Source organism: Macrotis lagotis, chromosome 2, assembly GCF_037893015.1.
Source record: "Macrotis lagotis isolate mMagLag1 chromosome 2, bilby.v1.9.chrom.fasta, whole genome shotgun sequence".
NCBI lineage: Eukaryota > Metazoa > Chordata > Mammalia > Peramelemorphia > Peramelidae > Macrotis > Macrotis lagotis.
Window position 1 is genome coordinate 340,014,108 of NC_133659.1, and position 13,810 is coordinate 340,027,917.

At 38.2% G+C, this 13,810-nt stretch overlaps 1 protein-coding gene across 3 annotated transcripts in view; it reads right to left on the minus strand.

Annotated features, from left to right (window-relative positions):
* The window catches only part of TAFA5 (TAFA chemokine like family member 5), a 357,575-nt gene that overhangs the window by 64,495 nt on the left and 279,270 nt on the right, over positions 1 to 13,810 (minus strand). For all 3 annotated transcript variants that reach the window (XM_074227257.1, XM_074227259.1, XM_074227258.1), the window contains one exon: positions 10,328 to 10,455. In XM_074227257.1, coding sequence (XP_074083358.1) covers positions 10,328 to 10,455 — 128 coding nt within the window. The remainder of the gene's footprint in view (positions 1 to 10,327; positions 10,456 to 13,810) is intronic.

The following is a 13,810-nucleotide window of genomic DNA, read 5'->3' on the forward strand; positions in this document are numbered from 1 at the left end:
TGTGTCATCTGCATTTTTGGTGAGGAATGCTGATTTCAAACATGGGTAAGTAAACTCGATTAAAAGCATTGTATCCCTGGGCAAGGCTCAAGAATTAGTCAATTTTCCTAGCTAAGCAGTAAATAATTACACCTTTTATCCACTGTAGGCCCTCTCTTAGCATCTTCAGGCACCTTCATTTCCCACTTCAGCTAATTTAGAAGTAAAACCATAGATGTTTAGAAAGGTTAGTTCCCAAAGAACTGGTGCGTGAATGTTTGACTCTGCTCCGGGCACTGGAAGTACATTGTGGAGGAGAAGGAATTCATTAACCAGCAATTATGGAGTGATGGATCATTGATAATAAATATATGTATATATACATATATTTATATATATATATATATATATATATATACACACACACATAGAGTTTGCTAAAAAATTAATCTCTTCTGAAAATACAAGGGGCATCAACTTATTTATTTGTTGGTGAACTTCCTCTTAAACAACAATAAATACATGGATCTGAATTTGGGAGCTATTATAATAAGTTAATCTTTCAACTTTTGGATAGATCAGGGAAACAACTCAATGTTATTACTTCAGGAATCCCTCAGAATTTATTCCATTTTGTAAAACCCTGTGGTTTGACTATCATGGAGCACTTAGTTTATACTTCTCTGATGTAGTTATCCTTGATGTTAACCATAGGGAGCTGATTGTAGGGGCAAGAGATCTTATGGACTCCGGAAACCTAGGTCAGAAGAATCTTAGTTCTTTTGGTTTCTATCTGTAGAAGGAGAAGATAGGACTAGATATCTCCAAGGTATGCTAAAATTTCCAAAACTTCAGGCTGAAAAGACTTCAGAAAGAGGCTTGTGTCTGCCAGTCAAAGGGCCATCAAACCACATTCGGAGGATGAACACCAATTGCTTGAATATTTTGCCAATTAAGCATCAAGAACTTATTGAGCACCTTGTTGTGTACCTCGCAACAATACAAATGTAAAGAATAAAACAATCCCTTCTCCCAAGTTTCTAATGTCCTAAAATCCTGAGGTTGAATTTTAAATAAATAAATATAGATGTACATATATATATATATATATATATATATATATATACACATATATATGTATGTATGTATGTATGTGTGTATGTTGGTCTTGAATCTTTGTGACTCGTTTATGGTTTTTCTTGGCAAAGATCCTGGAGTGCCTTACTATTTCCATATTTGGCTTATTTTATAAATGAGGAAACTGAGGCAAACAGGATGAAGTGCTTTACCCAGGGTCACACAGTCTTCTGGCCTTCAGATTGAGCACTCTATACACTAAACAGCTTTACTGTTCATATGTATATTAATGCAATTATGTAACCAGTATAATGAGAATAACTGTATAAAGACAAAAAAATAGTAAGGCTCAGGGCAGTTTGGGTGGCAAGAAACAAGTAGTTGAAAGGTTCAAAAAAAGCTTAATTTAGAACTGGAATTTTTAATTGAAAAAAGACTAGAGGGAGAATGAGGAAGAGATGAAGGGTGGAGGAAGAGAGGTGAGAGAGAGAGAGAGAGAGAGAGAGAGAGAGAGAGAGAGAGAGACTTTCATTATTTTAGTGAAGCTGGAATGGAGGAGAGGTTACAAAGGGCTTTAAAAGCTAAATAGAAAAGTTCTTATTTTATGATTGAGACAATAGGAAGCACAAGAATTTACTGAGAAAGGGGTGATTCAATTATATCTGTAATTTGCAAAACTCTGCACTCATCTGCATCATGACCTCTAATCCAGTGACCCCTTAATTCTCTCCCAGACCATCTTCCTGCACAGGCTTGCTCCTCTTTCCCCTATCTTGACTCCTTAGCAAACCAATTCAATTCTACGCTGTCCTCACCTCTTGAATCTCTAGCTCTTTTAAATTGCTGATTGTGTCCTGCTCTGCTTTAATTTAGGAGAACTCCCATCATTCACTATCTTCATTGCTACATACATGATGTTGAACAATGGGAGAGAAAATCTGGTAATGGTTTGACAATCCACTAGAAAATATATGTTAATCAATGTCTATGGGGTAGCTCCACAGACCTGCTTCTGGTTCCTGGGACTCAGTCTGTGTTGAGGCCTGTGCTGACCTGGACTCCATGCACATTCTGGGTATGACAGTTTTCATGCTGACATTTTAGATTGTACCTGGTGATCCCTGAGTTGAGATGTCTGGAAACCACCCACCGCTGCCATAGACCCAGGTACCCCAAGTCACTTAGGTGCCACAAAAACAGTTCCTGGATAAATGGAGTCAGTTTGCTACGGCAGCCAACATGACCAGGGCTACTCCGTGACCCATTCCAATCCCATTAGAAGACTATGGATCTTCCAAGTTGTCTCTGAACAGAAAATTGTTTCACTTGGTCTTGTAGGTTCTGTCAATCTGGAATTTATCTTATTATATATCTAATATGAACCTCCTATACTGTTCTCCACAACAACTCGACTTAACATTTGAATTTGTCCTCTCCCAGCAGCAAGCCATGCCTCATATTTCATACAAAAAGATAAGGCCATTCACTTAGAGCCCTCTTTTTCTTCCTCTTCCTCAACTTTTATCACTTAGGTATCTTCTAACAGAATCTCCTTTTTCACCTCTATCTCATATGAATAGGTGGCCTTACTCCTTATCAAGCCAAACCCTCTACATGTTCAAGTGATTCCATTTCATCCCATCTCCTCCAGAAGACTTTCACATTTCCTCTGTCATCCCAACTAACTTATTTTCAGTCTTTCTATAGCAACTGGCTCATTTCCTCCTGTCTTCAAATATTCACATGGTTTCCCCATCCTAAAATAATCTTCACCTGGGGGAAGGGGCAGAAACAAGGCAGGAATTCCAAGAAATTCTCCCCCAAATCAAATGCCTTGAAATTATGACTCAAACCAAATTCCAGATTGACATAACCCACAAGAGTGAATAAAACAATTTTCCAATCCAAGACAATTTGGAAGATCCATAGTCTTCCTCCAAGATTGCAAAGGTGGCTGGCTGTGTTACCGTGGCTCCTGGAGCAAACTGGCTCCAATTATCCAGGAACAGTCTGTGGGGCACCTAAGTGACTGGGGAGTACCTGGGTCCATGGCAGCTGGAGAGGGGTGCTTCCAGCACTCAGTCCATGAATAACAAGGTACAACTTGAAATGTCAGTGGTAAAACTCTCTCATACCAGAATGAGTGTGTTCAGGCCAGCACAGGCCTCAGCATAGACCAAGTCCCAGGTACCAGAAGCAGATCTTCCACCAGCAGCTGCTTCCAGAGTGCTCAACCCTTGGATGCTGAGGAGGTTGAGGAGACTGCAGAGGTAGCTTCACTATCCCTGGGGGAGGACTCTATTTCTTTGTATATACTTAGATTCAAGTTGCAGTCTAGTGCAGCTTACTGCCATAGCAAAACAGGGACCCTCCTCAAACTTCCAGGGCAGAGGGGTGTGCTTGTGATCCTCCACAGATCAGAGTACAGTCCAGGAGAACAATCAGTGCCTCTCATAAGACCTTAAGGGAATTGAGGCCCTGGGGGAGAGGGGGATTATGACTCTAAAAACAACTGCAAAAACCCTCAAAAGCTTGGGAAAATGCATCTTCCACCCTGGAACTCCACCTTAACAAAAAGTTAAAACCAAGTCACAGGGTGAGGAAATGAGCAAACAAAGGAAAAGAATCTGACCATGGACAATTACTTTGGTCCCATGGAGAATCAAAATGCACACTCAGAAGAGGACAAAGTCAAAGCTTCTGTATCCAAAGCCTCCAAGAAAAATATGAATTTCTATCCATCCATGGAAAAGTTCAAAAAAGATTTTGAAAATCAAGTAAGGAAGGTAGAGGGAACATTGCGAAGAGAAACGTGTGATGCAGGAAAACCATGAAAACCAAATCAGCAGCTTGGTAAAGGAGATATAAAAAAAATGAATAAAGTAACATTAAAAACCAATTTAAGTTAAATGGAAAAAGCAGTCCAAAAGGTCAGTGAGGAGAAGAATGTCTTAAGAAGCAGAACTGACCGTATTAAAAAAAAAAAAAGATAAAAAAGCTCTCTGCTCATCCAACTCTTCTGGAGAGCTATTTGGAACTACACCCAAAGGGCCATAAAAATGTGGATACCCTTTGACCCAGCAATACCACTACTGGGTCTATATCCTGAAGAGATGAAGAAAAGGGGTAAAAACATTACTTGTATAAAAATATTTATAGCAGTCCTGTTTGTGGTGGCAAAGAATTGGAAATCAAGTAAATGTCCTTCAGTTGGGGAATGGCTTAGCAAACTGTGGTATATGTATGCCATGGAACACTATTGTTCTATTAGAAACCAGGAGGGACAGGATTTCAGGGAAGCCTGGAGGGATTTGCATGAACTGATGCTGAGTGAGATGAGCAGAACCAGAAAAACATTGTATACCCTAATATCAACATGGGAGTGATGGTCAACCTTGAAGGAATCACTCATTCCATCAGTGCAACATTTGGGAACAATTTTGGGCTGTCTACAAAAGGAGAGTGCCATCTGTATCCAGATAAGGAGATGTGGAGTTTGAACAAAGTTCAAGTACTATTCCCTTTAATTTAGGAAAAAAACAGATATCTTATTGTCTGATCTTGTTGCCTCTTAGACTTCTTGTCTCTTCTTTAAGGATATGATTTCTCTCTCATCACACCCAATTTGAATCAATGTATAACATGAAAACAAAGTAAAGTAAAAACTGACAGATTGCTTTCCATGGGGGATGGGTGGGGGGAGGGAAGTAAGACTGGGGGGAAAATTGTAAAACTCAAATAACATCTTTAATAAAAATAAATTTTTAAAAAAGCTCTCTGAAGAAAATAATTCCTTCAAATGGAGAATGGAGCAAAGGGAAGCTGATGACTGTGAGAAATCAAGAACAATAAAACAAAAGCAAAAGAATGAAAAACTAGGTAAAAAATATGAAATACCTCATTGGAAAAACAACTGACCTGAAAAAACAGATCCAGGAAAGATAATTTAAAACTTATTGGGTTATCTGAAAGTCAAGATGCTACACTTCATTTTTCAAGAAATTCTCCAGGAAAATTGCTTTGATATCTGAGATGCAGGGGGTAAAGATTGAGGGAATCTACTCATTGCCTCCTGAAAGAGATTCCAAAATAAAAACTTCCAAGAATATTATAGACACATTACAGAACTCCCAAGTCAAGGAGAAAATATTATAAGCAGACAGAAAACAATTCAAATATCATGAAGTGACAGGATTAAACAGGATTTAGGAGTGGATTAAATAGGATTTAATGTCTATTTTAAAGGCTCATAGGGCTTGGAATATGACATTCTGGAAGGCATATCATTGAATTACAATCAAGAATCAATCACCCACCAAAACTGAACATCTTTCAGGGGGAGAGATGAATATTCAATGAAATAGGGGAATTTAAATTTTCCTATTGAAGTGATCAGAGCTAATCAGAAATATTGATATTCAAGTTCAGGACTCAGATGAGCTATATGGAGAGTATACAGGAAGGGTTAATTATGAGGGATTTAACAATACTGAATTGCTTTTCTTCCTGCATGGAAAGATGATACTGATAACTCATATGAACCTTCTCATTTATTAGGGTAGTCAGAAGACAAGGCACAAGAGGGAGCTGAATATGAAGATATAAAAATACTATAAAGGTAGAGTTAATAGGCAAGAAAGGAATGTACAGAGAGAATGGGAAAGGAAAGGTAGAATGGGCTGAGAAATTTTCCATAAAAGAGGCAAGAAAATGCTGTTGCAATAGAGTGGAATGGGAGAATGTGAGGGAGAATTACTGAGCCTTCATTCTCATTAGAAGTGGCTCAGAGAGGAAATAACATATAACACTCAATAGGGGATAGAAATCTATCTTATCCTGGGGGGGGGGAGAGGAAAGGAAGGGAGAGAGGGGATGAGCAGGAGGTGAGGGAGGGGTGTAGATGATAGAAGATCATAGGAGACATAGTCAGATACAACACACTTTTGAAGAGGAGCAGGGTGAAAGGAGAGAGAGAATAGAATAAATGGTGGTGGGGAGGAATAGGATGGTTGGTAATACAGTTAACAATAGCACCTGTGGGAAAAAACTTTGAAGTAACTTCTCTGATAAACTTATGATATAAAATGGGATCCATCCCAAAGAGTTGATAGTATCTGAATACCGGATGATGTACACTTTTTTCCCCTTTTACTTTTTTTTTCTTGAGGATTCTCTATCATTATAGGGAGAGGGGGGGAATGACACTTTTATAACAACTATTATAGAAATGTGACAAAATAAATTTAAAAAATATTCACTTGATACTTTCTCCATTTTCTAATTCCTGCTATCATTCTGTATCTCTTCTGTTAATCTTGAAAAGGCTAGCCAGAGTAAGAGCCTCAATTTTATCTTCCTTAATGTCTTCTTAATTTCTTAAAACCCAGCTTACATCTTTATCAACATTCCCCCAAAACCACTCTCTCTAGTTATTTCTTAGTTGCCAAATTCAATGACCTTGTCTTCATTGCCTTTCTTCTGTACTTTTCTGAAGCCTTCCACAATGTTGATCTCTCTCTCTCTCTCTCTCTCTCTCTCTCTCTCTCTCTCTCTCTCTCTCTCTCTCTATCTCTATCTCTCTCTCTCCTTCTTGATCCTCTCTTCTCTCTAGGTTTTTCAGAACTCCACTATATCCTGGTTCTTCTTCTATTCATCTCAAGTATCCTTTTCTCTCCTGCTTTGTCAAGTCCTCATCCAGGCCAAACTCTATCCAAAGGTGTCCCTCAAGAATTTTGTCCTTCATCCCCTCCTTTTATCTCTCAGTACTATTTCACTTTAAGATCTCATCAACTGCCATAGATTTAATTATCATCTCAGTGCTGATGATTTTTATATCTATCCATTGTGCATCAACCTCTCCATTGACCTCCAATATCAAACTGGACATCCAGTAGACTTCTTAAACTAAATATATCCAAAACAGAATTCATTATTTCTTCCCCACTTCCTATCTTCCCTATTATCATAGAGGGCAACACTAGCATCTAAGCTCTCAGGATCCCAACCTAGGAGATATTGTAGATTTCTCACTCTCACTCTATGCTACCCCTGCCTCAGAATATCTAATCTGCCAAGCCTTGTAGATTCTACCTATGTAAGATCTCTTGAATATGCCTCCTTCCAACACTACTTTCTCTTTAGATGAGGTCTTCATCTGCTTATACTTCAACTATTGCTATAGTCTGCTAGTGGGTCAGCCTCTCTTTCTACTCCAAACCAGGCTCCATATAGTCAGCAAAAATATTTTCCTAAAGCATAAGTTTGATTTTCTCACTCCCCAACTCAATAAATTCTGGTGATTCCCTATTGTCCCCAGAAGCAAATATAAAACACTTTGTTTGACATTTAAAATCTAGTCTCTTCCTATCTTTATACTCTTCACTGTGCCATCTAGCTGCCCCCACTAAGTCACCTTCAAACTAAAAGTCAATATGTATGCTCTCTCTTCCCCCATAACCCCCTTTCTGGATCATCTTTATTAGTTCTTTGCCCCCACTAGAAGATAATCTCCTTAAGGACAAGAATGTCTTGCTTGCTTATATTTGTTTTCTTCAAATTTAGCATAGTGTACTCAGCATATAATGAGCACTACAGAATTTATTTTTCATTTATTCGCCCTTTCACTCCCCTATCCTTCTATCCCTTACTTCTTTCCTTCCTCTTTCCCTCTCTTTTTTCCCTTCTTTCATCCCTTCTCCTCCCTTCTCCCTCCTTTCCTCCATTCCTCCCTTCTGTCTCTTCATTCAGCCTTCCTAGTAGCATATCAATACAAATAACAGCAAAAGGAGAACCAAGAGAGAATGGAGCATTAACATAATCAAGTGGAGCAATGAGGTGAAGAAAGACTGTTAGATTAACCAAAACAACTTTTATGGACAAAGGGTGAGATCAGGATGAGGGGGGGGTGATCTATCAGTCTATATGAGTGCAGTTAAATTTTACTGAAATCTTGGATTCCAAGATCATGGAAACATTTTGAGTTAGGTATCTGTGTCTTCTACTGCTATGAACTCCCTGAGGATAGGAGTCAGAGTCCCAATCCAAGCAGAATAACCTCACATGTCAGATACTTATTAGGGTGTCTCTTGAAGGAACAAAAGAATATCAACTCTATTTTTTGTTTTCCTTTGAGGAGGAGCTAGGATTGGTATTAAGGGCTATAGAAATGTGGTATATTTCATAGGGGGATTCAAATCTTAATCTTAGAAATGATCAAATCCATGCTTCTTTGTTAGGAGGCTTTTGGCCTGCCTAAGCTGTCAAAGAAATTCCCTTTACCAGTCACCCAGTATTGGGTCAGCAGGTCCTGTATAGGGGGATTCTCACCAGATGGGAAAATCTTGGTGTTTTTAACACTTTAGAGAAAAGATAATGTCAGGTAAATGCTCCTAATTCCTTTTACTGGGTCAGCACTGAAAAGTTTCCTAATGATTTGAGATATATTCAGACTACTGAAGTTTGATTATTACATAGTGGTTGTAAAAAAGTATTCTAGTTCTGCTCATTTCATTCTATATTACCTCATTCATTCAAGTCTTCCTAGGTTTTTCTGATTCCGTCTCTTTTCTTATTACTTATGGTATGATATAATTACATTAATGTATATACAACATTTAATTTAATCACTCTCAATTAGTGAGCACTCCCCTATTTTTCTTTGCTAAAGTAAATAAAGTATGTCCTTGTCAATGTTTTTGCATATGGGTGCTCTTTCTATCTTTTTATAGACTCTTCAGACTAGAGGCCACTAAGTCCAATAACACTCATTATTTAATTGACTTTGGGTCCCAAACTGATCTGTAAAATGCAATCACCAAGTCATATTTCTATAGCAGTGACTATTCAGCATGTTATCTTTTGTGTGGAATGAGAATGGAGGGACGAAAAGGAGGAGTTTGAAATAGAAAGACAATACAGGAGAGAAATGAAAGAGATGATAAAGAGACTGAGGAAATGGGAAAGGAAAGTAAATAGAAAAAGAAGGAAAAGAAAAAGAAAAGTGCTTAAACCTCTGAAAACAAACTAAAATGACTTTGTTTTGTTTTTCGTTGTTTTTCTTAGGACTTATGTTCCAGTTCAGGCTGTAATCCAAGAAGGGGGAATGAGCCCTCTGACTCACTCCTCTTATTGCTGAGAAGTGCTAGGACCTTCAGAAAAAGATGATAAAGATGTATGGACCACAAGCTTTACTAAATATGAATATTTTGGCCTTAAATTAGTTTTTGGAAAAGTTGGCATGGGAAATGTTACAAAACCACTTTAATTTCCTACCCTTCCCATTTCATTGCTGACAGAAAAAAAAAAAATCCTGGCATCTGGCTCCTGACACTTTCTGTGTCTAATTTAATAAGAAGAAACACATCTAGTTAGTCAAACTCTATCAAGGACTGGTGCCCAAATCAATGTATTTGGCTCCCACAAGGAACTCTTCTTTGGGTTTGAGAATCTGAGTCTTGAAACTATCACAAGGAGGAGGAATTCTTGTTTAAATGGTTCCAACTTAAAAACTCCCTCACAAGGAGGAGTTCTGGTAGACAAGCCAAATTAACAACTCTTCCCTCTTTTCCTCACACATGTATTCTTCCAGCGTTTTTCCATTGGTTTAGGTGGGGGCCCTAGAAGCTGTTTTGGGTCCTGAACCTGAATGGAAAGGCCCTAAATGTGCTATAAGAATCTTAACTCATCTTCCTTCTTCTATGTTTTAACTGATGAAATGTTTGGATAAAGCAAATTTATGTTTCACCCAAGGGGATGGGGGAATATTTAAGCATTATGAGAATTGTGAATACACATACATTTGTATGTATGCACCCAAACAAACGTGTTTGTGTGTGTGTGTGTGTGTGTGTGTGTGTGTGTGTGTGTGTGTGTGTGTGTTCTACTGCTCTTAAGGTATCTCTACTTGGTTTTTAGGGTCCTCTTCCCAGGAAGGCTACCATCAGATAGTGAACTAACATTAATTCCGAAGAGGTACTTGATAAATTAAATAAGGGTTGGATAAGGGTCCTTTTTTTGTCAAACAAGTAGAGTTGGGGGATCTGAGTATGAGAATTGGCACTTTGTCTTTGGAAAAGGAATAGAGAAGATGTCATCTAAGTCATCAAATAATTTTTTTTAAAATTTGTCTTATCACTGATGTTCAATTTAAAACTCACATGAACAATTGCCCCTATGGATACAGTAGATGAGAAGAAGGTCCCATTGGGGGCCATCCATTTGGTGAGCAGGACTGGGACATAAGACAGCCATGACCCAGGTGAGTCCAACTTACCGTGGTCGTCTTTATCCGTCCTCCCGGCTGGGTACAAGTCCAGCCGGATCTATTGATTAACAAGTCGCAGCCTTCTCCTTCTAAACAGGGAAGCATGTCACACCACTGCTTGGTTTTTATGATTCGTGCTGTGGAAGAGAAAACAGAGATGTTGGCCAAGGGTTTTTTCCACATGGACCTGTGACTATTTTTCTCCACATAGATTTCTCCATCAAATCTGCAAAGGTTCATTTGAGGACTTTCCTGAAACAGAGAATGAACATTCAATAAATGTTTTCTTGGGTGTTCTGCTCTGAGATGGGACATATATTGTAAAGTAGAAAGAGGGCTGGATGATGAATCATTAGTCCTAAGTTTAATTATGGTGGCTACTAAGCTATGTATCCACAATCAGGTCATCTAATCTCTAGACCTCAATTTTGTCATCTAATATGAAATGGATGGGCTTTCACTGTAAAGCCCTCCTCCAGGTCTACATCTCTGATGCTATGCCACTTAAAATCTTGGACTCTCAGAGAATTTTATAGGTCCATTCATTTCAAGAAATATCTATCAAATATTATCATGTACAAGTCATTGGAAGGAAAAAAGAGAAAAACAAAATAGTCCTTGTCCTCAGGAGCTTCCATTTGACTAAGAGATAATTTCCAAGATTCTTTGGAGCTCTAGTCCACATTCCTAACTGGTATTCCTATTTCAAGTTAGTCACGATTCAAAATCTTCCTTTACCTGATGCCAAAGGGGGGTAGGGATGAGACTTGTGACCTGTTAGCATAGAGCATTCCCAGAAGAGGGAATTCAGATTGTTACTTTCTCTGCAATTTAGAATATTCATTAATTTTTTTCCTAAATGTCTGCAAAAATTGAATTGTTTGGACTAGGATTTGAATTCCAGATGGGCCCTCTCCTTGAATTCAGCTTTCTATTCATTCTATGTTATTGATGTTGAATTGAAAACTCATTTTAAATCATGACCCCATTTGGGGCTTTCTTGAAAGGATACTTGAATGGTTAGTCATTTCCTTCTGCAACTCTTTTTTACAAAGAGGAAAGCAGTCATGTAGGATAATCAGCTATGAATTGCTGTAAAAACAGAGACAGAGTGAAATGACTTTTCCAGGGTCACATGGTAAGTATATGATGGCAGATTTGAACTCAGGAAGATGAGTCTTCCTGAATACACACCTGGACCTCTATCCACTGTGCCACCTATATTTTGTGACTTTTTCTACCTGAATATGCCCTTAGTAAATTCTGTCTCTCACGAGTTATCTTTCTTCTCCCCACCTCCATATATACCTAAGTTTTCTGTCTCCCATTAGCCTGGAAGAGCAGGTGAGGTATATTGTAGATAAAGCAAAAGAATAGAAGAAAAGGTCAAAAGGATAGAAAATTTAAGGTATAAGCAATCAATATTTCTGTGATTCAGAAGAGCCATGTGTATATAACAAAGACTGCAGTGACTTGAATTATTTTCATTGCCTAAGAGACCATGCAGTGTTTAAGCCAAGAGACAAAGAAAAGGAAAGGTTGTCTAGACCATAGGCTTTGCAATTCCTTTAGTTTTCCAAACAGTGGTTTTCCAAGGTAGTTCCATCTTTCATTCCTCCTTAATCAGACATTCACTTTCATCTCCCTTTTCCAGTACCTTATAAACCACAGTATGGAGAAGCTGGAATAGACTCATCTTACAAGTAGGGAGGCCAAAATTCTGAATAGGGAACATCTGTCCAAGGGGTCCCATGGAAGTCAGTCCAGGCAGGAGCTGTTGGCTCTTTTTGTTCAAAAAGACATGCCCTGTGGTGAGCACTGTATGTTCCCCAAAATCCTGTTAGTAGAGATATTCTTAAATATGACGCTTCATATCGAAGTAGTGGGATGTAACAAAAAGAACATGTGATAGGATCATAGATTTAAAACTAAGAGGATCTTAGAGGCCAAGTTATCTTCCCATTTAGAGGTTAAGTTAGCCTCCCTCCTTATTTTATACATGTGGAAACTAAGGTAAAGAGTCATTATCTCTCAAAGCTAGTAAAGCAAGTTCTGAACTCAGGTGTTCCAGACTCTGTCAATCACTGAACCATCTCAGAAGAATTGTAATCAGATGGACTTAAAGTTCTGAATGTACACTAGATACAGATACAAATGGAGATATAGCCATCAATGGAATTTCTTTCATTTGTCTAAACCATAGCCTTTGCTATTCCTTTAGTTTTCCAAACAGGGTTTTCCATCTTTCATTCCTCAGACACATATATTGTCAAGAGGATTTTATTTTTCTTTATCCTTTTTATTGTTCAATTGTGGAGGGGTAGAAGTGTTTGGGAGGGAGGGAAAATGCTTCATTATAGCAAAAAAATAGAAATGAGCATCATGATTTTTGAAATCTCTGCAGATTATCAGGAAAGCAATTTGTAAACTCTTCTAACTTCATAATTGCGAAGTTGTCATTACTGATGACTTCTTTCATAAAGAACAAAACAAAAATGAGGCAACAGGTAGACTTTTTTAAAGGAAATCAAGTTTGGATAATGGGGAAACTGATGCCCATCTACTTAGCATTCTGGTAGCAGAAAAAAAAATCTAGAGTTCGAATAACTTTGCCCACTCCATGGATGAAAATTAAAATGACAAGACTGAAGTGTTTACTGATGAAAGATAACATCTTTAGGAAGATTTGGGAGCAAAGGGCTCTCCATCCCAAGATCAAGTAAGGTCTGAAGTGAAAGGGAATAGAAGGGCTCTGAGATCATGTTGAAGAGCTTCACTCTAAGGTCACAGAGAAGTACTAAGCTCCAAAAAAGATAGAATCACTTAGAGGATTCAGAGTTTTTGCTGATACTCATGTGATCTTAAGACTCTCCAAGCTATACTATGCCTATATTCAAAGATCCCCATCTAAATGGCTCCTGAATCCTGTTAGAAGCATCACTTTCCTGTGAAGGAAAGGGTTCTCTCTAAGCAGTCACTGCTTTTCAGAAACCCAGTTTAGCTGGAGCAAGGAGTGGGTATAGGTGGGTCCTGATAAAGAAGGTTGGAAATGTGTGAGGGTTGAGTGGCATGCTACATTGTGTAGGGACTGAAATAGCAGCCTGGGGAGTTTGCATTGTAGGGCAATAATGAATGATTAAAGGATGCTGAACTATGGTAGGAGTGATCTGCATAGACCTTTGTTTTAGTAAGATTAAAGTGAAAGCTTCATGGCAATGGCTTAGAAATTAAAATAGATTAGGGAGAGTTCAAATCTGGCCTCAGACACTTAATAATTACCTAGCTATGTGGCCTTGGGCAAGCTACTTAACCCCATTGCCTTGCAAAAACCTAAGAAAATATAGATTAGGGAAAGGCAGAATCTTCAAATACCCAAACAATCCATCCATTAAACAAACATGCTTATTAAGCATCTACACTGTAAAAGACCCTATCTTCATTATTAGACATAATACATATATATATATGCATATATATGCATGTATGCTTGTA